The sequence below is a fragment of the Crocodylus siamensis genome, chromosome 1 (assembly GCF_052110815.1).
Source record: "Crocodylus siamensis isolate JL-2025a chromosome 1, ASM5211081v1, whole genome shotgun sequence".
In the NCBI taxonomy this organism is placed as follows: Eukaryota; Metazoa; Chordata; order Crocodylia; family Crocodylidae; genus Crocodylus; species Crocodylus siamensis.
The window spans coordinates 210,916,830-210,943,932 of NC_143395.1; the positions used below are offsets into that span (position 1 = coordinate 210,916,830).

General features: G+C 50.0%; 2 protein-coding genes and 1 non-coding gene across 10 annotated transcripts; all 3 read left to right on the forward strand.

Moving 5' to 3' along the window:
• Window positions 1-271: 271 nt before the first annotated feature.
• On the forward strand, window positions 272-1,578 carry C1H12orf57 (chromosome 1 C12orf57 homolog). Of its 4 annotated transcripts, none has more exons than XM_090055473.1 (4): window positions 272-388; window positions 652-811; window positions 905-1,081; window positions 1,212-1,578. In XM_090055473.1, exons 2-4 carry the CDS (start codon window positions 736-738, stop codon window positions 1,358-1,360), a joined length of 402 nt encoding a protein of 133 aa, XP_089911599.1. In that variant the 5' UTR covers window positions 272-388; window positions 652-735; the 3' UTR covers window positions 1,361-1,578. The 4 variants fall into 4 exon arrangements, with proteins under 4 accessions (XP_089911599.1, XP_089911616.1, XP_089911607.1 ...); XM_090055490.1 differs by having other exon boundaries at window positions 283-388; window positions 694-811; XM_090055481.1 differs by having other exon boundaries at window positions 337-468.
• Window positions 516-574, forward strand: LOC149874041 (U7 small nuclear RNA). The gene has a single exon (XR_016440087.1). It is a non-coding gene; the product is annotated as a U7 small nuclear RNA (small nuclear RNA).
• Window positions 1,579-1,717: 139 nt separating the features above from the next.
• PTPN6 (protein tyrosine phosphatase non-receptor type 6) lies at window positions 1,718-26,287 on the forward strand. 5 transcript variants are annotated; one of them, XM_090055441.1, is made up of 17 exons: window positions 1,718-5,883; window positions 6,136-6,239; window positions 11,077-11,348; window positions 11,638-11,760; window positions 12,069-12,263; window positions 16,926-17,148; window positions 18,924-19,040; window positions 19,215-19,328; window positions 19,782-19,878; window positions 20,480-20,559; window positions 20,651-20,800; window positions 20,967-21,098; window positions 22,703-22,857; window positions 22,982-23,049; window positions 24,618-24,769; window positions 25,009-25,106; window positions 25,276-26,287. In XM_090055441.1, exons 3-17 carry the CDS (start codon window positions 11,341-11,343, stop codon window positions 25,397-25,399), a joined length of 1,836 nt encoding a protein of 611 aa, XP_089911567.1. In that variant the 5' UTR covers window positions 1,718-5,883; window positions 6,136-6,239; window positions 11,077-11,340; the 3' UTR covers window positions 25,400-26,287. The 5 variants fall into 5 exon arrangements, with proteins under 5 accessions (XP_089911567.1, XP_089911550.1, XP_089911559.1 ...); XM_090055424.1 differs by lacking the exon at window positions 11,077-11,348; XM_090055433.1 differs by lacking the exon at window positions 11,077-11,348 and having other exon boundaries at window positions 1,718-5,551.
• Window positions 26,288-27,103: the final 816 nt, after the last annotated feature.

Below are 27,103 nucleotides of genomic sequence, written 5' to 3' on the forward strand. Positions count from 1 at the left end.
TGCCTGGCAGGAGGTGGGGTGAGCTGGGGGGTGAGGCACAGAGCCCCCTGGGGCACAGCCTGCTCAGCGCCCTCCCCAGCACTAGGCCCGTGCTATGGATGGGGGCGCGTGAAGCCCCAGCTGGAAGACCAGGCCAGAGAGGCCAAGAGCGCGCAGCACAGCACCTGGACGGAGATGTGGGGGAGGGGGCGGGGCCTCCAACCAGTGCCGCCGAAACTTGCTGGGCGCGGACGGCCGGGGCGGGGCTTCGCGCCTCGGTGCCAATGGGAAGGCGGGTCATTTGCATGCCGGCGAGCTCGCCTGGGCGCGGGCTGGAAGCCGGGGGCTGCGGCGCCAGCGGGGCGGGGGGGTACGGGGAGCCGCCGAGGCGCTGCGAACATTTTCCAGGGTAGGCGGCTTCGTTTCAGGAGCCTCCCGCGAACCTGCGGAGCGGGTTTGAGACTTACAGCCGGAGTCACCCTAACCTATGTAACACTCTGGTCGGGCTGGGGTTCCGGGGGGTAGAAAAAACTGGGCAGTGATTTCAGCTCTTTTAGTATTTGTCCAGCAGTCCCTCGCGCCGCGAGGGGCCCCAGCGCGTCTAAAGGCAGTGGGCGGCAGGGTCTTGGCGGGTTGGTAGGCTGTTCAGCAGGGGCGGCGCTGTTGTTCCAGGCGCTGTGATCCGCGTCAGCAGCAGATCCTCCGACCCTGCAGGCGGCGGTAGGTGCTTGTGCTCCTAGCTCTCGGACCGTCTGCATGTCAAGCCTGCAGCGCCCCATGGCGGCCTCGGCCCCGGCCCCGGCGGCGCCGCTGAGCGCTGAGCAAGCCAAAGGTGAGCATCCCCCGTCCCCTCGCTCGGAGACGGGCAGTGGCGGCGGGGCTGGTGGGTGCCGAGCCGCCCCCCACGCCCGTGTCCTGCCCGCAGTGGTGCTGGCCGAGGTGCTCAAGGCGTTCGGCGCCCCGGAGAATGCGCAGCGCCTGGACGAGGCTAGGGACAACGCCTGCAACGACATGGGCAAGATGCTGCAATTCCTGCTGCCCGTGGCCACGCAGATCCAGCAGGACGTCATCAAAGCCTACGGCTTCAGCAGCGACGGGGAAGGTGGGGTCGGTCCCTGCCCGCTATCCCCCGTGGCCAGGGGTGTCCTGCTAGGCCTGGGGAATGGCTGCCTGGCAGAGGGCCAGCCGGTCAGCTGTGTCCCCCCTCCCCCCTCTCTCTTTCTCTCTCTCAGGGGTCCTGAAGTTTGCCCGGCTGATAAAATCCTATGAATCCCAGGACCCAGAGATCGCCAGCATGTCTGGGAAGCTGAAAGGCATGTTCCTGCCACCCATGACGCTGCCCCCACATGGGTCGGGGACAGGCGGGGTGGCAGCCTCATGAATCTGGGACCCTGTCCAGCTCCAGCTGAGCACAAGTGTGAGGGTGCTGGCTCCCAGTATCCAGGTCCACCATGTCCAGCTGCAGGTGGGGCCCAAGAAGCCCCCGTGCCCCAGAACCTCAGAAGCTGCTTTGTGTGTCTGCGGTGGTGTGTTCTATGTGCCTGCATGAGACAGAGAGTGCTGCTTCTGCTTGTGAATAAAAGTTGTTGTAAGAATGGTCCCATTGATTCCCAGGTCTGTGTCCTAAGCTGCTTCCAATGGATGATGATGAGGCAGAAGGGAGGTTTGCTTTCCTGCTTCTTCCTCAGCAGTCCTGTCCTGCTGTAGCTCTGCTCTGAGAGCATCCTGCCTGAGCCTGGTCCCAGGAAATGGAGAGGAGATAACTCCCCCCCAGGGCACAACCCTTCTGCCTGGGAGTAAAGATTCGGTACCTGGTGACTTCTGAAATACTGAGTGCCATGGCTGCAGCACAGGGAATGCTTTTGTTCTGAGGGTGGAACCAAGTGAAACCATTCAGGGGTGGAACAAGGAGTCCAGGGCTATATGCCTAACCCCAGCCTGTCAAAGGGCAGGTGTGGGCACTGCAGCTCTGTGTAGGGTAGGTTGTGTTAGAAGCAAATTAATAATCACTTAGCTTTTAACATGCTAGTGCAGATAGCACTTAACACAGTAATGTGGCGCTATTGCTGAACACAAGTGGTGAATGTGGTTTTAAATGTGTTCAGTTTGGGGTGGCCAGATACACAGCAGCCAGGGGCTGCACACCACACAGTTTGCAGGCCCTGGGCTACACACCATACAGGCAGCATGCCCTGGGGGCCATGTGGGCACCTTGGGACCTCTGCCACATGAGCAAGTCTCCAGCTACTGCTGTGCCAGCTGCCCTGCTGCTGCCACCACATGGGCAAGAACCTCTCCCCCACAGCAGGGAATTCCCCCGTGCCAGCATCCAACAGGCAGCATACTCCTTGCCATGCTGCCCTGCCCCAGAGAGTCCTGCCAGTATGGGAGGCATGTTAACTTCTCATGGGCCAACAGTTGAACAGCTTTGTGCTGTTATGTTTCTTTATAAGGTTAGAAGATCTAAAACTATGTTTGTTCAAATGTGTTGGTTAGAAGCTTCTTGAACTCAGTTTATTCTTGTAGCCTTTGTCCATGTTACAGGGGTCCACTGGCAGAGCACTGATGCCTACAGGGTAGGAGAAAATATTATGCTATAGCCAATGTAGCCCTGCTGACATAGCCCTGGCATAGAGGCAGAAGGCTGGGTGCAGAGGGGCTTAATCCTGGTGGCCAGAAAAACTCCTCCTGCAAGCAGAGTTGTGTCTACACTAGGGGACCCTGCTGTTTTGTACCTGCTGCTACACTTAATGTGTAGATCACACCCTTGTGTAATGGCTAATGTGTGGCAATAGCCTGAAATGAGGGACAGAAAAATACTTTGAGTTGCAGTTGTTTACACCTAGTAATCTTATGCTTCTGCATTGCTGGCACATTAGAATCATATTAGAAAGTGGGGCTGGAAGGGAATCTCATGAGGTCAGCTAATCCAGCCCCTCCCTTGCTCAAGGCAGGATCATCCTTGACTAAACATCCCAGCCAAGTGTCCATCTAACCTCTTAAAAATTTCCAGGGATTGACATTCCACCGTTTCTCTAGGTAGCCTGTTCCACTGCTTGACTAACCTCATAGTCAGAAAGTTCCTCCTAATCTCCAACCTAAATTTCCTCTGCTGCAGCTTGAGGTCTGTGCTCCTAGTTCTGTCCCCTACAGCCATAAAAAAGCCCATTGCCAGCCTTGTTAGGATCCCTTGTCAGGTGTTTGAAGAATGTTATCAACCGCTCCCCTCACCCCTGACCCACAGTCTTCTCTTCTTCAGACTAAATAACACTAACTTGTTCAGCCTTTCCTTATAAGGGCCTTGCCACACTTTATGCTGTGAGCTACACAAAGGTTGATCAGCATTAGTGCTAGCTTGGAGCTGTGACAAGAGGCCTGATGAGCAGGGGCAGGACTAGGAGCTGTAGCTGTGAACTGCCACAAGAGGGCTTGTGAGCCAGGACAGGCTTCTATCTCTGCTCCATGGGTGGGGTATGAGAGATCCTGGGATACTGGAGGACTTCAGCTTGGGCAGCACATCTGTGGAGAGTGGCCACACCTTCATGGAACATTAATCTGGAGAGGTTCAACAAAGACAAGTGCAAAGTCCTGCACTTTGGACGGAACAATCCCATGCACTGGCACAGGCTGGGGGCTGCCTGGCTGGGCAGCAGAAAGGACCAGGGGTTACAATGGACAATAAGTTGAATATGAGTCAGCAGTGTGCCCCATTGCCAAGAAAGCTAACGGCATACTGGGCTGCATTGGTAGGTGTGTTGCCAGCAGGTCAAGGGAAGTGTTTATTCCCCCCTATTCAGCACCAGTGAGGCTACAGCTGGAGTACTGTGCTCAGTTTTGGGCCGCCCACTACAGAAAGGACAAATTGGAGAGAGTGCAGCAGATAGCAACAAAAATGGTGAGGGGGCTGGGCACATGACATATGAGGAAAGACTGGGGGAAATTTTACTTATTTAGTTTAGAGAACAGGAAACTTAATACCAGTCTTCAACTCCCTGAAGTGGGTTCAAAAAAGGGTGGAACCAGGCTATTCTCAGCAGTGGCAGTTGACAGAAGAAGGAGCAACAATCTCAAGTCACAGCAATGATCACAGCAAGGGAAGTTTAGGTTAGATATTAGGAAGAATTTTCTCACTAGGAGGGTAGTAAAACACTGGAACAGGTCACCCAGAGAGGTGGTAGAAGCTTCATCCTTGGGAGTTTCAAAACCCACCTAAACAAAGCATTGGCTGGGATGATCTAGTTGGGGATGGTCCTGCTTTGAGCAGGGGGTGGACTAGATGATCTCCTGAGGTCTCTTCCAACCCTCCCTTTCTATGATTCTGTGATTCTAGGAGCTGGGTAGTGTGGATCAGAGATAATCCCGCCCTGGAGTGGCATAATTTTGAGCCACAAAACCAGTGCTTAAAGCTCCTTTAAGGTGTTAACATGTGGGGATAACCCAGGGGTTAAGAGCTCCAGTAATTTTGGGCAGCTCCCTAAGTCATGTTTCTCAGGCCCTTGCTCATTTTTCTTATTCTGTGCTGCATGAACAATGCGTGCCCGCCGTAGCTGGGTGGGGCACGGCAGCAGTAGCGGGAGCGCGACAGCAGTAAGCAGGAGAGCTCCTGCAGATGCTGCTGGTGCTGTCAGCAGCGGGTGGGGTGGGGGGTGGCAAGTGCTGACCAGGGGTCAGCAACCACCCGCAGATGCCACTAGCAGCATTTGTGGCGGCCAGAGGGAATCACGGAGAGCAGCACCTTTTTGTAAGGGGTGCACCTCCATGCTCAGGGGGTGCGTGAGCATCTGTGTGCACCCCCTACGCATCACCCCTGCTGTGCTGGACTCTTTCTAAACTGTTCACATTTTTCTTGAAGCGTTTGGCCAAGATCTGGATGCAGTACTCCAGGAAGGCCTCAGCAGTGCCAAACAGAACAAAAGAATCACTTCCCTTGATTTGCAAATAACACTCCTGTTAATACAACCTAGTATGCTATGGCCTTTTTTGCAACAAGGGCACATTGTTGGCTCGTATTTAGTTTATAGTCTACTGTAACCCCCAGGCCCTTCTCAGCAGCACTGCAGTCTAGCCAGTCATTCCCCAGTCTGTATTTGTACATGCAATTATTCAGTCCAGTGGTGATGCATAGGGGGTGCACATGCACCCCCTGAGAGTGCTGGTGGACCCCCTGACAGGCCATGCTCCCTGCTTAGGTGGCATGCAGCGGGGAAGGTGGGAGCACCGGTGCCCCCCTGCAAACACCACAGCCACTTCTGATAGCACTGGATGAAGTGCCACGGCCACTCCCCTCCACCCCCCATGCCCCTGACTAAGGTGTCACCAGTTGTCCATGATTCAGTCCTGGACACAGGACTTTGCACTTGTCCTTGTTGCATTTCATCTGATGTTGTTAATTTCCAACATTTAAAGTGAGGAAACAGCAAGTGTCTTTGGACTCTTTTTTTCAACCCTGGAATTCAAATGTACACGTGAGGAGCTTTCAGTAGGGGTAGCTGCAAGTCTGGACTGGAGGCTTAGGCAGAGAGAGCAGTGTTTGTGGAGGCCAGGACTGCAAGGGAAAAGAGTCAGAAGTCTGGTACGTTCGCAGGTGATCAGAGCTATTCACTTTTGTTTTCTCTGCCTTTCAGTTACAAATAGCCAAGGACATACTTAGTAGAGAGGAAGCAGGAAGAGCAGATAGTTCCTCACCTATTCACCTGCCCCCTCAATTTGAGCCTGTTCTTCCTCTGCTCCCCCTGCACCTCAATTATTCATTAACTACAAATCAGGAAGTGATTTACGGATAGTAGAAAGGAAGCCTCTTGCCCTGCACCTGCACCTGGCTGCCCAATCTTGGGTCTCTTCCTCCTGCTGCCCAACCCCCCAACAACAGTGATCGATCTTCTGAGGACATCCAAGGCTGGGGAGGTAAGTTGATTGCCAAGTCTTTCCTATCGAGATTAGAGGCCATTCAGTCAGGAAGCTTTTAGCAGCCCGGGTCTAGAAGTGTTAAGACTTGCCTTCCAGGGTCTATGGAATTAGCCATGCCAAATGTTCCCCAGAGCCCTCAGAGGCTGCTCCTCTCTCTGGGTTTGTAGATCCTTTGGTCCTTCAGCTGCTTCCAGAGAGTTGTTAAAATGTCACTGATGCTTCCACTGTTGTTTCTCTGTCCTTCAATAGGAATATCTGGCTAAGTATTGATGCAAGGCCACCCCTCCAGCATTTATTAGCACTTCCTTCTCAGTGGGGACCCCTGGGTCCAAAGTCCTGATGTCGTCCTGTGGGTGAGTGTGTTTCACTGTTGGCTGTTTCTTGCCTTTCAGATCCTAGGTTTAAAATTAGGCTGATAAGAGAAATAAAAAATATAGGAAGTGAGAGGCAGATCCTAGAGGGAAATGGATGCCTTAAGAGGACTGGGACTGTAAGGGGCTGGGAGGATGGTGCTCAGCAGGGTGTCAGTATTATTGCCAACCCTTGTAAAGAGAGACCTGCTGCAATAATTCTGTCCTCTTCTACAGCTCCTGTGACCTCATCCCCTCACAGAGCTTGTACGCAGTGGGGATGCAGGTCATCTTTCTTATTTAACACATGGGGAAACAGCAGGGAAAGGATTTGTTCCAGTCACACTGTAAGTCAAAGTCAGAGCTCCAGATAGAGCCCAGGGGTCCTGGCTCCCAGTCCTGCCTGCTCTCCCCCTCCAGATGCTACACCCCTCCCAGGACGGGGCACAGAGTCCTCAAGCTCTGATACACATCTGAATGTTTCATCTGCTTCGCCATGACAGCTATGCAATGTGCATAGCTGGCTTCATTTTAGGCTTACTAGCCCAGTGCCTACGTAGCCACAGTAGCACAGAACTCAGCATGTGCTGCAAAGCCTGTTTGAGGAGCTAAGTACTTGAGTGGTTCATCCCTGCTGAGTTCTGCGTTGCCATGGCTGCACTGTTAGCACAGCTCAAGCTAGCCAGGAACTACTAGAGTGTAAATATATCCTTACTCCAGCAGCACTGCCGGGATTCACGTTTAGAAAGGTTTCTCTGCATTCAAAATGTCTGGAAACCAAATGACAAGTGAGATGGAAATTCTGCAGTGGGGTGTGGAATCTAGGCGCCCTCCCCCCACACACACCCAGCGCACAAGGAGTTAAATGTCACACGGTACAGCTGTCAGTGAGTCCTGGGGGGGCCTCTCCTTCCTTGCATCCCCCTGAGGACACAAGGGAATGCCCTCCCTTCTCTGCCCCCCATCTCTCTCCCACCATCTTCCTTCCCCACCGGAGGGAGGAACCCAGCAGAGCATGGACTAGGGCTGGCCAGGTTGGATCAGCACAATGATCCATTGTCCGGTATCCTTTGTGAGAGCTTCCAGACAGGCTGGTACAGACGAAAGAGCAGGACACACCCTAGGTTTTTTTAATCCGTACGTGAATCCTTTGTGTGCCCTGGGCTTCAGAAATAATTAGCTGCATTAAGTCCACAGATTAATAGCTTTGTGTAACATTTTTTTCCTTGGATCGGTTTTACCTTTCAGTTTCACTGAAATTGCCTTGGCTCTTGTGTGATGAGAAATGGTATATATTTGGTTGGTATATATATGCTTTGCTTTCACTATTCCAGTTGTTATGAAACACGAATGCTGGGCACTGACCTGCTTTGTCAGTTTGGACAAGTAATTTCCCCTCTCTGTACCTCAGTTTCCCTCCTGTTCTTTCTGCCTACTTAGCCCATAAGCTGGTTAGGGTCAGGAGCTGCCCCTTTCTCTGACATGTGTGTACTTTGCCTAGCATAGTGGTTCTCAACTAGGGTGCCATGGCACTATAGGGTGCCATGGGATCTTTCTAAGGGTGTTTCATAGTTTCACAGTTGTTAGGGGCAGAAAGAGACTGCACATGGGCCCCATATTCCCTTTCAGAAGCTGTCTTGGTTTTTCCCTTCCACAGTAGGAGGCAATGGGAGCTTAATTCTGTTTTTAATTATTCCTTCTATACCAGGAAACTTGGAAGAAATAAGGGTCCTTACTATGTGATTTTCAAGGAGAATCACACCTAGTGACTTTTTTTAAAGGATGGTTCCATCTTCTGCCGTCCAGGGCACTTAGTGAGGTTGCATATTGTTCGCAAGAAGGTGCATATTCCTCTTTGCAGTCTCAGACCTTGTGGATGGACCATCCACTCTCAGTGCCTTCTTCCTCTTTACTCATCAGTTTGTTAGAGCGTCTTTCTTTCTGAGAACTCAGTCTTTGACTGCCTCAATTTTATTACTGAAAACAGCAGGTTCTTGGTGGTGAAGACTCATTCAGGGAAGTTCCTCTTCTATAACAGTTCAGTTGTTCCTTTCAGCTGTTGGGGGACCAGCAGACCTGCTGGTTGCCTGGGGTTCCTGCATGTGATATAAGTGTGGGGGGGGGGGAAGGGGGCAGGGGTGTGTGACTTATTTGACTGTGTATCTTCCGTTGTTTGGGCTACTCTTTCCTCTCTCAAGTTCCCTTTTCCCTGCAGCAGTATCTGCCACTTTCTGTTGACAACACTGGCCTTGGATTTCCATGTTCTGAAGGACGTCTCTTTGGTTCAAAGAACCCCTTGGCCCTTGCCATTTAGCCACTCTGGCTTATTCTTTACCTTTCTGCTTTCTCTCTTATTTAAAGGTCTGCCTCTATTCTGGAAATCTTTTTAAGTACCTTAAATACCCTTCCTGGTAAACCTCATTTCTTTACCTTTAATTTCAGAGATTTTTGACCTGCTGGTTCATTTACTGCTCCTATACTAGTTTTGGTATGGGCTTGATGCAGAGATCCCTGAGTGAATTTCTTTGTCTTACGTTGAGCCTGCGGTCAGATTACATGAACAGAACAGTTCTTTTGGGCCTTAAAACTTCTGAATTTACAAGCTTAATTTTATTATGGTAACCATTATTTAGTAATTTCATCACACTCGCCTCTCAGTCTAAGTCTATAAAACTCAACTAAGAACATCTCCTTGGCTCTGCTTCATTGTTCCAGGAAGCAATCCTCTAAGGTACCCAGTTGCTGCTTCTCTTGGCCTTATATTTTCCCAGTTCACATGTGAGTAGTTGAAATCACCTGTTAGTGGCATGTTATTAAATTTTGTAGCTTCTTTGTTCTACATCACCATTTTGCTGAGCTGGAGGCCAGTAGTGCAACCATATTTGTTGTCACAGGAGTTGGGGTTTGTATCCATATGGATTTTAACAGATGGGCTGCTCTGCTCACAGTTGTTTGCCATAATATGATGGGGGCCAAGCCTTCTGCCATAAACTAGCCTCGCACCCTCCCCCAGTGCCTCTCTGATCCCTTTCTCCTGCCTGATTGGCTGCTCTGCTTTCTGCTCCCAGCCCTGTGCTCCCTGCCTGATTTACTGCTTTCTGCTTCCTACCCTGTCTGCTGTCCTCTCTCCAGTCTGCTGTGTTACACACAGAGGCTGTTCATACTTCTCGTGTGCACCCCAGACACAGACTGGCCACCCCAGTCCTAATAGATGTTTCTGAAGTTATTGGGCATAGCTCAGCTCCCCAGGATCTGCACGCAACAGAAGAAGGTTAAACGCAAAATTTATTTGAACTGAAATGCCCAGCTGTGGAAGAGCAGTTTGGATAATCCCCAAACTTGATGACTGTTCTGTGCCAGCAGCATCACTTTGGTTTGGCTAAAGTGCAGTTCATTCCTCCTGTATTGGTTTCCCTATTCCACAAATTCCTCATCATCTAGGTAAGTAGTGTTACTACTTTCATATATGTATGTTGAGACTGGACTTTCTCTTGCCTTGCTGGTCTTTTGTATGAAATAGAGATATTTCAGGGGAAGCTACTACTGAGGTTCATGTGTTCTTTCTAACAATCAAATTCAGCTTCCTGGATGCATTTCCAACACTTCTCTTTGTCATTGTTTCAGTATCTGTTATGACCACAAGCTCCTCTTCAGCAATCACTAGTAGTGTGTTTTGCAGGATCCATCAGCTTTCCACCTAGTTAGAAAATCTCCAGCTATATTTCTAACAATCAAATTCCCAACACCACTACCTGTCTGCGGTTCCCCTGCCCCAGGGGATGGAGCAACTTTTTTGGAGGATGAGGCTAAATCAGTTTTACTCCTCTACTTCTGCTGAAAGGTGGATCCCATCTCTTTGACATTTTCTCTGTCACAAGACTGGCTTCCTCAGTCCTGATGTGGGTTGGCTCTGAACATATGCTGTAGCCATCAATAATTCTTTCTTTCTACTTCTTCAGTTCCACAACGTCAGCCTCAGCATGCTGTGTCTGGACTCTGCAGGCCCCATATTGTTTGCACCTGCTGTTACATGGGCCCCCTAGTTATCGAGTTATATGTTGGGCACTCTGAGCTGTAACCCAGGCTGATGATACTAAGCTCTTGCACTTCTCTCTGGAAAGAAGGTTGATGCCATGGACCATGTAAATGGACTGTTTTTTTGTTAGAGTCCTAAATTGGGATTCAGGAAACCTGGTGTTGGTCCTCACCTTTGCCACAGAATTCCTCTGGGGCATGACCCTGTGCCTTAGGTTCCCACAGGGACCATAGGGTTAATAGTTATCTCACTAGAGTACGGTGAGGATGACTTAATGAATGCTGGCAAGGTGTTCAGGAGCACCAGATTTCCAGTGAGACAGTGGAGAAAAGATAAGTACAGCCTTGGCTGCTCCCAGACCTGCAAGTGATGGTTTGATCTGTGGCAACCCTATCACAGAAGGGAGAGCACTGAACTGTTGGGTGGAAGGGGAAGCATTTGCTATTTGCATTACCTGGAGCTGTGGGCCCAGGCAGGTTTCAATGCTGGTGTGATCTGCTTGTCACCATTGTAAGAATTTTTGTCGTTGGTGGGAAATGTGCTATTAACTGTGTAAGCAGGGGAAGGCTTACATAGTCAAAAGACCGGCCCATGGAGGAGCTTACCAAAGGAACTGCATGTAACACCTCCCCAAAACAAACCAAGAATAACTGAGGAGGGGAAAAAAACACAAAAGGAGAAGCAGAAGTTCGTGCAAAGCAGCACAGGGCAAAGGAGCTGATGCCTCGTCTATGCTTCCTGTTCCCTGAGTTGTGCGCCGTCTAAGCAGCGCACTTGTCTTGCTTCTATCTGTGCCTGCAACAGGGAGGGAGTGAGCAAGCTGAGGAAGGAAGGGGAAACAGAGTCAGAGAGGCTGATGGACTGAGGCAGAGAGCAACGCTGAGAGGCAGATGGACTGCGAGAGGTAGATGGCCAGAACTAGAGCTGCGCAGAGAGAGTTTGGTGCCGGGGACTCCAGCAGAGACATCAGACTTCCCTTTTCTGGCCGGCATTAAAACCTCTTCTCTTTACACTTTTCAAGTTCCTTTGGTGGTAACTACTCAGCCCTCTCTTCATTCTGCCTCGACGATGGTGAGGTAAGAGAGGAGCCAAGAAAACAGGGGTGGGGTGGGTAAAGGAGGATCACTCGACTAGCTGCTTCCCACCTGACTCCTGCGAGAGCCTTTCTTGGGGCTGCCTTGGGGTCCTCCTGGGATCCATTGCTTGCACTGCATGTCATCACTTCTCATAGCACCCTTCTCGGTGCCTGGCAGAGGCCATGCTGCTCTTCACACAAACCTCTCACAGGGCCTGTGTATTTTTGTATTTTGTCCTTTCTTTCTCCCCATTTTGCTCATGCTTACCTTTTTTTCTCTTTTCCCCTAGGTGGTTTCACCGTGACTTAAGTGGAGTAGATGCTGAGGCCTTGCTAAAGGGGCGGGGAGTTCATGGAAGTTTCCTAGCTAGGCCCAGTCGAAAGAACCAGGGAGATTTCTCCCTTTCTGTCAGGTAGGTCACTCGCACTTCGCTGTCTGCTATCCCTGGAGCATGTGGAATACTTTGAACTCCTGCAGTGTTCCCAAGGTGTATACTGAACTGTGGTTTCCAGCCCCATGAATTCCTCCCTGCATCTCGGCCCTTCTACCCTATGCTACCCCAGGGATATGTTAGAGGCTTCTCTGTGACCCTCCCTCCAGTTCCCTAGCCCTGCTTGCACAGTCCACCCTGGGACACCTTGGGGGCTGTACCTTGTCCCTTCCATTCTTCTGACTCCCACAGCCCTCCTTCACCAGACTTTTCTCTGCCTCATCCCTCAGGGTAGGTGACCAGGTGACCCACATCCGTATCCAGAACACTGGGGATTTTTATGACCTCTATGGAGGGGAGAAGTTTGCAACCTTGTCTGAACTGGTGGAGTATTACACGCAACAGCAGGGCTCACTACAGGATAAAGATGGGACTGTCATAGACCTGAGATATCCACTGAACTGCTCAGATCCCACGACAGAGAGGTATGGAGAAAACATCTGTGCCTGGGAGGCTAATGCCTTCCCCAAAGCCTTCCTGCACCAGTCCCTTGAATTTGCTGGTCCATGAGTTAGCCCTGCTGAAATTCCCCTGTTTATACCCTGGAGGCGCACTCTCTTGGCACAAGACTCCCCGGGACCCCTCCCTCAGTGCCTTTTTGCAAGGAGGTATCTGATGTTCATTGGCATCATAAAAAGTGGAGGTGGCAGGGCCCTCAAGGTCACCCAGTCTGACCCCACCCCCTGCTAGAGGCAGGAGCATTGCTGTCTTAGCTATCCTAGACAAGTGTTGGTTTAACCTGCTCTTAACAACTCCAGGAACAACCCTTGTGCACAACTGCCAGGCACAATGCCCCCAACATCAGAAATGCCCTTTAATTGACTACAGGTGAAACAGGAGGGTGAGGGTATGTCAAGGACAGGAAGTAGTTTGTTTAGTAGGGGCCCTGTTAACATTCAGTGACTTGGGCTTCCTTTGCCTATTTGCTATTAATATCATGTTGCTAAAAGTGAAAATGATGGTGTTAGCAACAAGTCTGAAACCGCCTAGAGTGTAAGACAATGCCATGCGTGCAAACCCTGCTGTCCTGACCCACAACCCATGCTGTTCCCATCCTGGGCTCCTTGCACAGCTCTGCAGACAGACTACAGGCCTGGCTGTTCCTGTTATGCCTGGTCTTCCTCCTCTCCCCTATTTGCATATGTCTCCGACACTGAGTTCCTAAATCAAATGAGGTTGGTTTTTGCTCTGTACTGTGCTCCCAGCCCTGGCGCTGTTGTGCTGCTGATCCATTGCCGTGGGGAGCAGCCCTGGCCTGCCCAGCGCGGGGTCGGGGTCCCGGGTCATGCTCACTCGGGGAGGCAGACGGGGTCCCCTCTGGGGAGCAGGCAGGTCCTCCGAGCTCACACAGGGGCAGGGCTGGGGCCCTGTGCTGGGGGGGCAGCGTGCATGCTGCTTGGTGTTTCTGTCCCCTCCAGTCAAGGCCGTTGGGCCGTGGCTCTGCTGCTTCCTCCCTTCCCCACTGCGGTTGGAAACTTCCCTCCCCCCAGCTCTTACGAAAGCTCCTTTCTCACTCTCTCTCCCCAAGAGATTTTCCATCACGTGGTTTCCCTAAGCTGGGGGAGGAAGGGGGGCAGGAGGGAGTAGTTAACTCTTTGGCAGCTAGAACCCCAGCCCTGCCTTGACATGAGGTGAACATGAACCTTGCTTCAGGCCAGGGGATGCCCCAGGGCGGGAAGGAATCAGACACAGGCTGGCTAGTGCAGAGCTGCAGCTTTCTACATCTTCTGCAGAAACCCATGTCCTGATCTAGTTACGAGGGTTAGGGTAAAGAAAAAAGATAGTATCTTTGTCATGTCACAAGGGTCAGTAACCACCTACTTCTCTGTGCCTGTGATAATCAATGGAAAATAAAGCACAATGCTGTCCAGAAATAACTGAAGCTTAATGAGATACAGATTGTAGCCAGGTTGGTCTACAGGCAAAAGGAATCAGAACTCGTAGTAGCAGCGATATGCAGAGGCAACCTGAGCAGCGTGTGGGGCCCAGGGCAAATCGTCCCATGCAGGGTGCCACCCCCGCGCTGATCCCATGGGCCCCGGACCCGACGAAGCTGCAGCATCAGTGGCCGGGAGGAGGGGGGCAGCAAGTGGCTGGACACAGAGCCACCATTTTGCCCAGCTCTGCACCACCGCTGCTCTGCCCAGCTCCATGAGCCCCCAAAGCATGGGGCATGGGGTAGTTGCCCTGATTCACACCCCCGTAGGGATGGCCCTGGCAATATCTATTAGTAGACCAACTAGATAGCTGCAAAAAAAATTCTTTATTTGCAAGCTTTCGGGTGCACACAACCTTCATTAGGCATAGGAGAATGCAAAGCTTGTAAAAGTTCTTCTAGGTAGAAATGAAAATTTGTATTTCACAGGAGAGCTGAAGGTGTAAGATCTCCTGGTTGGAATAGTTCATTTTGTGCAAATTAGGCTCAGATAAAAACTTTTAATTTCCACCTTGGAGAAATTTTACAGTCTTTGCATTCTCCTACATCTGAGGAAGGGTGAGCGTGTCTGAAAGCTTGCAAATAAAGAATATTTTTTTGCAAATATTTAGTTGGTCTCATAACTGAAGCTGAATGGCTTTCTAGTGATACAGCCACTCCTGCTTTCAGGATACTTCCCATTGTCCCCAAGTTGCTCAAAGACTACTCTGTAACGAGTTCATCCACAGTGCTAAATTACTACAGGCCCTTGCTGTGGTAGAAGAAATGCTGGGGATTGTGTGAGGCTGTCTGTACTTCCAGAAATGTGTTTACAGGCTGAAACTATTCATGAGACAAATAGACTATGAACAAATGGAGTCTACAATACAGAATCCATTAGGCCAGAGCATCGCTTGGACTCCTGAATGACAGCATTAAACTTCAAACTCCTACTTAAGGGTCTGACTAAGGATAAGTGACTGCAGTGTTGTGTGGGCATAGCCAAACTAGTTTTAAACAAGGATCTACTGGTAGCAGTGGAGTTGTGACAGTGCGAATCTCTTGATTTAGGTTGCTAAACCCACTCAAGAAGGGGGGGTGAGCACTCACACAGTTAGCTTAGGCTGAGCATCCTGCTGCCATACTACCCCATCTTCGGCAGTCGAAACCTACATTGGGCGTGTCTGCAAGAGCTGCAGTCACACTTTGATTGAAGTATAGATATTTTCATTGTGTGAAGTGCAGATCCATTGGGAGGGTTATGTAGTCAAGATGGCCTGTGACTGGTGGAAATAGGAAGAGGAGTTTGAATTGAATAGGAGTCAGGGATTACCTGCTTTTGAAGCAAAATTTGACAAGCTGCGATGAGAAACACAGAACAACTGAGCTCACAAGCACTTGAGAGAGATGTTCAAGCTGGAAGGGGAAGAATTGGAGCTTTGCTATCTCCTAGCATCTGCTCTAACTGGGGCCGTCCAGACGAAATGGCAGGATTCTGCGCAGGGGACAGCATGTGGCACTGCAATGCAACACAAGGCTGGAGATCCTGAATTGAACAGCTGGCTACTAGCTGGGGACCATGGGGAAAGGAAAGCTGGAAGTGACCATTCTAGCCTGGCCTGAGTGCCCACTCTCGTGAAGAAACCATCCACATCCTCTACCAGGTGTCAGCCCAGGAACCAGAATGCAACAGAGCCACTGAAGGCACAAGAGAGGCCTGACTGCCTATGGCCTGAGGTGGGCTCAGCCCTACTCGAACTACCTGGGATCCTCTCACTAGCAAACAACTGCTCAGGTTGTTAAAACCCTGCATGTTATGTGTCAACAGCCCCTTGTTCTGGGCCTCTGGCCCTGGTGATGTCGCTGAGAAGCTGGTAAAGCAGCCAAAAGCTGGAGGCCTTCTTAAGACAATGTCCTGGCAAATTCAAGCGTTCTAGGTTTAATGATCTAACACCACAGCAACTCACCTCACAAGGACCCTTTGTTACCAGTTCACCAGGAGGCAGAAACCTTAGTGCCACCATCTAACAAATGTCTGCCGCCAGGAACCATCAACCCTGCAGTGGCTGCCAAAGCCATGGAGCCAGAAACAGCACCAGAAAAAAGGTTGGGACAAGGGAGCTGGAGAGTCGCCCTCTTGTAAGTGAGAGAAAATGTTCACCCCAAGCAGGGAGGAGCTGGAACGCTTGTCACCAGTGGTGCCATCTGCGCTGATATGGTGCCAGAGGCGCTCTTGAAGATCAGTCCTACAGCAGGAACATCATATGCGCACCAGCAAGGGATTGCCACTAGCTCACTGTGCTGAGAGGAGACAGAATGCTGCTGAGAGGCCTTATAGTCCGGGGGTAGGAACATACACCCTCTCCAAGTCACGGGCATTGGCTACCATGGGCAGGCAAGCAGGCAGATCCACCTCAAAGGCCAAACAAGTTACTGAAGAAGGAACCACTGTGGAAATAGGAAGTGGATGTGTGATCAGAAAGCCATTAAAGGTTCAGAGATCAGAGGTCCTGACAGATACCAAGTGGAAGTCCAAAATAACCCTTTTATCAGGTTATTTGCTCTGATGACCATTGAGTATAGGCACCCCGGTCTGGTCGCTGCTGTTGTACTGATTGCATTTGCTTCAGGTTGCACTGGGTATTGGTTTGTTTTTGTATTATGCTTCCTGTATAGTTACTGGAGTCCCTGGATACCATCCGCCTGCCATGCCCAGCAGTGCACTGGTGGTTCTTTGGGCTGAGTGCTGACCCCTATGTGTTACTATCAGGTCCAAGCCATGAAATACAGCTTTGTTTCTTACTAGCACCTTACCCTGCATGTCACATGGTTATTACACGTCTCCCATTTGGCTACCCCACAGCTCAGGCTCACATGTCCTACCTTTCTTTCTCTTTTCTTCCTTTCCCAAGGTCCAGGCACTCCTGTACTCTTGGCTTCACTTGGTCCCAGACACCTTCCATGCATCGCCTTGCAACTCCCTCTCCTTCTATCTCATGGCCCCTCCTGGTCTGCCTCTGCTCAGGGTCTTGTCCCTCATTTGGTTTCCTTCTGACCCTCTCCCCTTCTCCTCCCTGGACTCTTATCGTGCCTGTCTATCACCTCCGTCCAATATCCTCTCCATTCTTCCACATCCCTAGCTATCATCTGACTCTCTCCTATTTCCCCCCAGGTGGTACCATGGGCATCTATCTGGCTCAGCAGCTGAGTCTCTGCTCCAGGCCAAGGCCATCCCTTGGACCTTCCTGGTGCGAGAGAGCCTCAGCAAACCTGGTGACTTCGTTCTGTCAGTCCTGACTGACCAACCCAAACCTGGGGCTGAGGCCCTTCCACCTGGGGCTGCCAGTACCCCTGGCATCCGGCTCAAAGTCACCCATATCAAGATCATGTGTGAGGTGAGAAGGATGGCAAGGGCAGGGGGGACGGGACACAAATGGGAGGTGAAAGAAAGACATCTTTCTCTGCTGATCACTGCTTGGTTCTCTCTCACCACCAGGAAGATATAGGTCCTTCTGGAAAGTGAAAGATATCTTACAATGTCTGTGTAATACATGCATAGGGAGGTGGTGACTAACGTTGTTATCCACAGATGGGGCAGATCTAAGGGGGGTTGTAGTGGTGTGGTTGTACTCCCCACACCTTTGATTCCTTTTCTACCCAAACTTTAAAACCAATTGCCTGGGAGGAATTGTGGCATTTCTATTCAGACGTCACTGAGAGAGTCAATTGACTTCATGGCTCATTAAAATCTACCAGATTCCTGATAATTTCTCTCTACAGGTGTTAGTGACCCTCCCTCTCTTTTAATGGTCTGATGTTCCACTATTCAAACTATCCTTCCTAATGCAATTTAGTTGTCTTGTTGCCATTGCTCATATAGTCTCTCCTCTATTTTACAGCTCTGAAGCCTGTTTTTTAACTTTAGCTAAAAACCATAATTCAGGTATCATAGTGTTAACTCAGGTATAGAAATGACTCAGTGAAGTACTGGAGACATTGTCAAGCTGCTCAGGAAGGTTTTGTTTTAATCTCAATAAGAGAAATATGTTTCATTTTAATGACTACAGGACTAATGAAACAATATCTTTTGACTGTATTGACTATTTTCTGACTAGTCGGTTGTGGTTTTTTTTAAACTTTATATATAATTAAGCAAATTAATGCACATTTCAGTGAAGTTGTATTTGGTTTGGCTTGATCTTAAACAAAATAATCTAGCCCTAGGACCCTAGCATATTAACTGGAGATAAATATGTATGTGTTATATCTGATGATGTACCACACCACCTGCACCCCCCCTTCTCAAAATCCTAAGTCCACCCATGCCCAAGGTTCCTTGCCTGGTCCAAGCAGCGGTTGTAGGATATCGCTGATTATGCTGCACCCAAGATGAGGAAGGTGTCCTGATAGACACTAAAGTAGTTGTAGGAGAGGGACAGGGCTGTGAGGGACTTCAGGGGGTGAAGGAAACAGAGGTGTACAAAGTCTTGTAGGCCAGTATAAGGTTGCTTGAAAGTGAAAATGAATATGGAGCTTTATCAGAGAGACTATGCATCCAAACAGCAGGTGATGTGAAGGAAACAGCGGGTGATTGGAGGGGGGATGCAGTGGAGACAGAGAACATTTGTAATTTCTGGCCATTCTGGCTCTGCAGAGATGTTCAGACTTTTTAAGAAGTTTCCAAGATGAGCTGCAGAGCTCACCAACACCATGGAAGTTCAGAGCTGTGATGAGAGGCTGAGGAGTCTTGTAGAAGAGGACAACCTTGGCAAGGTCCCTGAGACTAGCTCAGTGAGAGGATCCACTTGGCTATTGCTAGGTCTTGTGTTCCATCCAGTGGAACGCTGCCGAGCATGGAGAGGAGTTATGGGGAAAAATAGGCTGTGGGAAGATGACTTCTCTGGGCTTTCACCTAGTGGGCAGGGCACCGGGGGGGGGGTCAGTCTAACATGTTGCACATTTGATGCATTCAGAACCAGCTCTCATCTGACCATCATGCCAGGTGGGTGGGACCTACACCACAGGACGTGCTGCACTTCAAGTTCATAGGGTGGGGCCCACCCAGGCTTTTATACTCCATTATAACCATTTTCCCTGACCTTGTATAAAAACCTGTGTAGGAACAGTAAGCAGGAGCATTAGAGACATAACTCTTCCTTGCTCACTCTAGAACGGGAGATACACAGTTGGAGGGGCTGAGATGTTTGACAGTTTGGCAGATCTAGTGGAACATTTCAAGAAGATAGGAATTGAAGAGGTATCTGGAACCTTTGTGTACCTGAAGCAGGTAAATGGAGGTCTTGTTTATTTTTGTATTTTGGAGGGCTTTGCTCTCTGTCCCACCCTGAGCATCTCCCCCCTCCCCCCGCCACACATGCTGCATAAAAAGGGGACTTTGCCATTTAACTGGCTCCATCCCTGTTATGTCTTTACACTTACTCTTCTCCTTTGCCTTCCTCAGCCCTATTATGCTACAAGAGTGAATGCTGCTGACATTGAGAACAGGGTGCAGGAACTGAACAAGCGGAGCCTTCCTGAAGAGACAGCCAAGGCTGGATTTTGGGAGGAATTTGATGTAAGTTACAGTGGTGCAGGTGAGGCCTCCATGTCCTTCTGGGAGACACTGGTCCCTGTCTCATTCTCTCTCTCTGCCCCTTCATGGATTCAGCCCCCTTGTATCTAGGCATTACACCCTATGCATAGGTATTCTTATGCAAGAGGTCTCCATCTGTGGTCCCTGTTGCTGTAGAATCAGTGCTATGCAGTCGCTAGTGCTGGTCGCCTCACGGCACCTCTGTGATGTAGAAAAGCACTCTCAACTTACCCATGGGGAATGGAGGCCTGGGGAGACTGAGTGACTTCCCTGAGCTCAAGCAGAGAGTCTGTGGGGAAGCAAAGAACTGCACATGGATCCCTCATGTCCCTGGCTGGTGCCCTCAACTCTAGACTGCCTTTCCTCCCTCCAGGTTTTCCCCACCCCTCTATGCCAGCTTGTGACTACTCCATAATTGTTCGCTTCCTCTTTCAGAGCTTGCAAAAGCAGGAGGCCAAGAATCTCTATGACCGGCATGAAGGCCAGAGGCCTGAAAACAAGGGCAAGAATCGGTACAAGAACATCCTGCCCTGTGAGTCTCACCTTCCTCTGCTCTTCTGTTGGGAAAAGGAGGCTGCACTTCTCTGCTTTGATGAAGAGGGCACTGCCAGACAGAGGGGCAGCAACAAATCTTAAGACCCTGTCTGAGAGTCTCCCAGGGAAACTTCAGCCTTGTTGGGGATTATTTGCTCTCCAGAAGGGCACTTGTCTGAGTACTTGAGGCCACTGGGGCTCAGTGTGATGTATCATCTACCGTATAGGGAGTGGAGGTGAACATCAGGTTAGACTGGCTTATTGGCCTGGTCCAGTGCAGAAGGGAAGAGGTGTGGGTACTGGCTGGTATTGTCTGAGTTGCTGGTAAGACACTGGAACTGCAGTACCCACTGAACTGATTCAGGATGGTGGAAATTAGGCTACATGGGACTGCTGGTTTCAGCTTCAGGGTGAAGGGAATAAGTATAACTAGTAGGTTCAGTGCCCCAGGTAGATATGCTGCCAAGTGCCAGTGAGCATGAGGGTGGAGTTAGGGGGGTCCTATGGGATGCTGCTGGTGCCAGACCCAAGTTACATGGCTGGTGGGGAAGAAGGGAGAGATCCCATGCTGCTCTATTAATCCTTCATCTCTCCCCTAGTTGATCACACCCGGGTAGTCCTCCAGGGCAGGGATCCAAACATCCCTGGATCAGATTATATCAATGCCAACTACGTCCAGGTGAGACTCCAAACATGTTGCTGCTGTGTGCTGGTGGAGCACCCAGATCTTGTAGCTTACTGACCTACCTCTGTCCATTGCTCACCTGCAGAACACCTTGATCAGCCCAGATGAGCGCACCAAGAGCTACATTGCCAGCCAGGGCTGCCTGGATGCCACGGTCAATGACTTCTGGCAGATGATGTGGCAGGAAAACACGCGCATCATTGTGATGACCACCCGGGAGGTGGAGAAAGGGAGGGTGAGTGGCATGGAGGAACTGTTCTCACTGCCATTTCCCCCCCAGCTCCCCGACTTGTTTCCTGCCAGCCCCTCCCTGCTTTGCCCTTTTTAATTTTCTGCATTGAGATTTTTCCCTGATTTTTGTCTAGTTTCAGCATTCACCCTCTCTTTTTGTTTCTACACAGAACAAGTGCGTCCCCTACTGGCCAGAGGAGGGCAGCACCAAGAAGTATGGTCCCTACAGCGTGACTAACAGCAAGGAACATGACACCCAGGAATACAAGCTCCGCCAGCTCTCCCTGGCACCCATCGATGATGTGAGTGTCCAGCCCCAGAGAAGGAATTGCCTCTGGGCCTTGAAATGTAACTGTGCCTTTAGAGTGAGGAATTTTGAGCACTAGTTACAAGATAGGAAGCAAAGGGAAGGGCTAAATGGTCACTTGTCAGGATGGTGGGAGGTCCAAAATCCGGAGGGACTCCCCTTTGAGATCTCTGCTGGGCCTGGTTTTGTCCAACATTTTCATCAGTGACTTGGAAATGGGGCTACAGGTTGAAATCTCCTAAGTGTGCAGATGTTACAAAATTGTTCTGGTTGTTGCATCCCAAACTGATGGAGAAGAGCTGCAAAAAAATCTCACCAAGCTAAGTGAGTGGACAGAAAACTGGCAGATGTACTTCAGTGTTGACAAGTGCAAGGTAATGCACCTGGGGGGAAAAGAACCTTAATTACAGATGCACAACGCTGGGTTCTGAACTAGCTGTTATGACTCAGGAATGAGACCTTGGCATCGTTGTAGCTTGTTCTTTTAAAATGTCAGCTCAACGTGCAGCAGCGACCAAAAAAACCCAATAAACTATTGGGTATCATTATGGGATTTGGAAACAAAATGGAGATCATCATCATGCCACTGTACAAATCTCTATGGTGTGCCCACGTCTCAAATACAGTATACAGTTCTACTCTTCACATCTCTAGAAATATGTAGCAGGATTAGAGGTGGTACAGAGAAGGACAACCAAAATGATTGGGGCTACAGAGCAGCTGCCAGGAGAGACTGAAAAGGCTAAGTTTGGAAAGGCAAAGAATGAAGGGAGATTTTATAGAGGTATTTAAAATCAGTAAGTGAACGGGAAACTGTTGTTTACCAAGTCCCAGAATACTGGAACTGTGTGGCACCCACTGAAATTAGTAGGAGATGGGTTTAAAACTAACAAGAGAAAGTAAATTTTTCTACAACATGTAGTTAATGTGTAGCTGCCACAGGAGGTTTTAGAAGCAAATAGTATAGCCAGGTTCAAAAGCAGACTGGGCAGATTCATGGCTGATAGATTTGTTCATAGCTATGAAACAAAAGAGTTGGAGATGTTTCCTTTGCCATCTCTAAACCAATGATGGTGGATATGAACAAGGGTAATGAACAGGGGATAGATCCCTCTAGATATACTAACATTCAGCATTTAGTGGTCTCCTTCTGATGTATCTGGTTCTGCCACTGGGTTAGATTGGACCATTGAGCAGGTTCAGCATGGCACATTTTATGTTCTTAATGAGTGACTTCAGGAGGAATTAGGCAGAAGTAATGAGACCTGAATCCTGCCTAGACTCTGAGTGTGGGGCTAAAGTAGAGTCTCCTGGGCCCCCCTTCCAGTGCAGTGATAAGACTGCTGTGGCTAGGACTTGTTCCCTCTCTCTGCCAGCACTGTCTGTGAAATATGTTGACATGCTCTCAGTCTGGATCCTAGAGAGAGAAACCCTCAGTATCCTACCTTGCTGCTTTGGCAGCCTTGACAGAGAGGCCAAGGAGTGGCTGAACCTCAGGAGCTCCATGCATTGCTGCTGTCACTTCAGGTCTGTGCTGGGAAGAGAGAGGCCCTCAAGGGCCAGTGGCCTTCCACAGCATTATATGTTTTTGTTCCCTAGTGTGATTTGGTGCGTGAGATCTGGCAGTACCAGTACCTGAGCTGGCCGGACCATGGAGTTCCCAGTGAGCCTGGAGGGGTGCTCAGCTTCCTGGACCAGATCAATCAGAAACAGGAGAGCATCCCAGATGCTGGACCCATCTTGGTGCACTGCAGGTGGGTATGGGAACTGCCTGTGCAGCATAAAGCAACCAAAAATCATCCTCCCTGCACCAGGAAGGTAAACACTGTGTCTATGATACTGCCAGTTTCTGACCTCTGCTTGTGCCTTCCTGTGCAGTGCTGGAATTGGCCGCACCGGAACCATCATTGTCATCGATATGATAGTGGACACGATCGCCACCAAGGGTAAAGGACTCCCCACATATCTGTGAGAATGCATTTACTTGTCTGGCAGGGCACTATCCCAACTCTAGTTTTTTTCCACCATTCTTAAATAGCCATTTCCCTAATTAAAAAATAGCAGATCTGCTGAGAAGGAAAAAGTCTTCTACATAAATAGTCCAAGGGCTTAAAAGACAGGGAGGGAAGTGGATGGGTGGCCACGTCCCTATGTCAAAGATCCTGTTACCCACAGGAATGCAACTATTGAGCAAAAGATGGAGAAGGCTGCTTCTCCCAGGCCTGCTGGTGGTAGTCTGGCAGTACCAGCTGATTGGCTGTAGCAGTAGTTGGATCGCTGGTGCTCCCATTGGTGGATATAACTAACCAATCTGTGCAGCATTGATTGGCACTGGGAGGCTGAGGGGCAAAAGAGAATATGGGGATACAGGTACCAGAACAGAGATAGGCAATTATTTTGGCTGGTGGGACATTTAATGAGTTTTGGTGATCTGTTGAGGGCTGCACACACAAAATCTTTTAGAAGATATAAAAAACAAATTACATAGTAAAAAATCAAACATCTGCTATAATACAAAGTCTTATTCTAGTGTATTTTGTTTGAGGGGGATGTGTGGGTATGTGGAGGGCTGCCCACAAGCTAGATGCTGGAGGTGGGGGCATGGGATACGTGTAGCACATCTTGTCCAGGCAGTGCAGTGCAGGTGCAGTCCACATCCTCCTCATCCAGCCCACAGCTGCCCCTGCAAGGGTCCAAGCCCTGCCTGCTCACACCCAGGGCAGACCACACCCACCGGACAGTCCAGGCTTCAGCCTTAGCCAGCACACACAGCTTCCCAGCATGGCTGCTCCTGGTATGGATACAGCTGCCTGGGTGCTGCTTGGCTCTCTTCTGCCTCCAGCAGCCCCTCCACCTCCTGCTCCTGCTGTGCCACTCTGGGCTGGGGGGAAGCTGCAGCTGGGTGGTTCCTGCCTCAATGTGCAGGGCTCCAGGTCTAGCTCCAGCTCCTGGCCACCCTTCACCCACTCTGCCCAGCCACTGATGGCAGCTTATTGCACTGGGCAGGCAAAGGGAGTGTAAGGTGGCCAGGAGCTGGAGCCCTGTGCACTGGGGCAGGAGCTGCCTGGCTGCAGCTTCCCCCCTGCCTAGAGTAGTGCAGCAGGAGCAGGAGAAAGAGGAGCCACTGGAGTCTAGGGGGGCAGAGTAGCATCCAAACAGCTGCAGCCACATTGGGAGCAGTTGCACCAGGAAGTTGTACACACTGGCTGGGGCTGGGGCATGGCACAGCTGCCCCAGGTGGGAGTGGGTGGGGCTCAACCCTATGTGGAGCACTGCAGGCCAGATCCAATCAATGCAGACCTGCAATGCACGTGGGCACCAGCCTGCATTGCAGATTCAATTGGTTGGCAGGCCAGATCCAGACCACAGGCCATATTTTGCCCACCCCTGTTCCAGAACCTGCTGGGATTTGGCTATGTTGAGATTTTATTTGGAAACCTCAGTCGGGAGACTGACACTTGGTGTAGGACTGAGGTCAGGAGCTCCTAACTAATAATGGCCTCTCTACCTACAGGGCTGGATTGTGACATAGATATCCAGAAGACCATTCAGATGGTGAGGGCCCAGAGGTCGGGAATGGTGCAGACTGAGGCCCAGTACAAATTCATCTACGTGGCCATCTGTCAGTACATAGAGACCACCAAGAAGAAGCTAGAAGTCATGCAGGTAAGAGGGGATCCATTGCCGCACACAGTCCTAAGGGTTGCTGTGCTCCTGAATAGGCTATTCATCACAGCTGAACCATATTCTGTTTCTCCACACCTGAGCTTGGCACTAAGGACATGGAGCAGCTGCCATTTACTCACTGACCATGCCTTGTTTTCCCATGATGCAGTTTAGTGTAAGGAACACTGTGCTCCCTCACATCCTACAGACCTCTCTTCTCTTGTTTTTGTCCCTGGCAGTCTCAGAAGGGAAAAGCCATTGAGTCTGAGTATGGCAATATCATGTACCCACCTGCTCTGAAGAACCCCCATGGCAAAGTCTCACGGAAGTCTTCCAAGTAAGAGTGGGAGGCCTCTTCACACCTCCCTTCCCACCCTTCCCCATCTCTGTTCCCTCATTGTCTTTGCTGTCCTTCCTCCCCTCCCTCCTGTTTGGTCTCTGTCCGGTTTCTCTCCACCTACATGCCAGGTTCTTTAGCTCTGCCCAGCCCTTTCCCTGTCTTACAGGCAAAAGGAAGAGTCAACACTCTATGAAAACTTGGAAAATGCCAAAGCAAAGAAAGAGGAGAAAGTACGAAAGCAACGATCATCGGGGAAGGAGAAGCTCAAGGGATCACTCAAGAAAAAATAGCCTTGTGCAACAGATGGGACAGTCCCCCAAGTCCTGTGAAATCTGGACTAGGATCATTCCAGGGAGGCGGGAGAGGGTGCTGTAACCCATGTGCCCCAGTAAGATATTCCTGAAGGGATCTGACACACTGTGTCATGCCCCAGCTAGTCCTTCTGACGTGTTGCTTTTTCTCTTGTTCCAGCTCCTCTCTGTTCTGGCAAATGCTGCCTCCAGAGCAAGTTAGCTGCAATCCCCATGCCGTTTCTGAACACACATTCCAGCAGAGGGAGCCAATCTGCTCTGCTTCCCAACCTATCCCTTTAATACTTTTACCAGCCAGATCAGTAATGGCATCTCTCATTTTCTCTGGCTACCAAGGTTCAGGGTCACAGCCACTCTCCTGGAACTAGCTTTGTTTGTCCTTTACAGGCTCCTCTTACAGAAGAGGTGTCCCTACAGGACTTTCCCTCCATTTAGTCTGCCCAAGCTAAATCTATCACACTTGATCTCTGTTCTTTTAGTCTTCTGACTTATCAGAGTCTCATCTACAGTTTTTAACCCTTGCCTGGTAGTTTAGGACCTTTTCAATTCTTCTTTGAGCAAAGAAAGCTAGCTACTTGTATTAGTCTGCAGACAGGCAGAAGGCAGGGTAGGCACCTTAAAGACCAACAAGATTAGAGATGCAGTAGCTTTTGTAAGCCACAGCTCACTTCATCAGATGCTAAGCTAATGCCTCCCTAAAGTCCCCCCTCCCCTGCCTTCTGCCAGTTCTCCTTTGGTGTCTCCAGGCCTGGCTCCTGCATCTTGTGCCCTTGCACATTCACTCTTCTGTATGCTGTAAATACTTACAGATGGGGTGTGGTGTTGGTATGTGTTCTTTCCTTTGTAAATAAACCAGGTTTTGTTGGAGTTTGGGGGTTTTCTTTTTGCTTTTCCTTTTGAGAGTTGTCACTAAGAATTGTTGTTTTTTTTAAATATAATTATAAGAAACAGGCCTGGGAGGGGCCTCCCAGGCCGTTGAGCCCCATCCTTGTGTTCACAGGCAGTCACTTCCTCAAGGAATCCCTACAGTTGCCACTTCAACCCCTCACACACAACTGCAAGGCACAATCCTTGAAGCACCAACAGCATGCAACAATAGGCCATGGGTAAAGGCAGGGGAGATGAGGGCATTGCTAAGGACTTGTGACTGCAATGCCAGGGAAATAGTCATTTAATATATGCTCAAAGGATCCTGGGAAAAGATTATGGTCTACACTTGGGGAAGGCAAAAAAAAATTAAAAAATCCCCCCAATCCATTCCACTCTGTCCTAGAGGTAAAAAAAAAAAATCCTTCCTAACCCCAGATGTAGCCACTGGTCTAACCCTGAATAGATGAGCAATACCCTGTAGTCAGGAGCTGCTAACATTCGAAGTACCTGGAGGAGCATTTCCATATTGCTGCTCCAGCTGGGGCCAGCATGCCAGGGCTTCAGGAGCCATGTGACATCTCACCCTATAAGCCATAGTAGTCACTTGGGGGGCGGGAGAGGGATCTTGCCTGGCCCCAAGAGGCAACCAGCAACAGCTGTGAAGCCGGGGAGTACTAAATACCTACCACAGTGCAAGGTGATGGCTTAAGAATGGTATTTAAAGGTTTGTTTTTTGGGAATTGGCTTATAGGTATATATGTATTAGAATGGTTCAGGATGGGCAGCAGGAGTTGATTGCCTGGGTCAGACAGT

Excerpts from the sequence above, each read along its gene's own strand:
- PTPN6 (XM_090055424.1), top strand. Across the intron at positions 19,329-19,781 it reads GATTTTGGGAGGAATTTGAT|AGCTTGCAAAAGCAGGAGGC; the intron begins GTAAGTTACAGT and ends TTCCTCTTTCAG. Across the intron at positions 24,770-25,008 it reads AGAAGCTAGAAGTCATGCAG|TCTCAGAAGGGAAAAGCCAT; the intron begins GTAAGAGGGGAT and ends TGTCCCTGGCAG.
- C1H12orf57 (XM_090055473.1), top strand. The coding sequence starts at position 736 with ATGTCAAGCCTGCAGCGCCCCATGGCGGCCTCGGCCCCGGCCCCGGCG. Across the intron at positions 812-904 it reads GAGCGCTGAGCAAGCCAAAG|TGGTGCTGGCCGAGGTGCTC; the intron begins GTGAGCATCCCC and ends TCCTGCCCGCAG. Across the intron at positions 1,082-1,211 it reads CTTCAGCAGCGACGGGGAAG|GGGTCCTGAAGTTTGCCCGG; the intron begins GTGGGGTCGGTC and ends TCTCTCTCTCAG.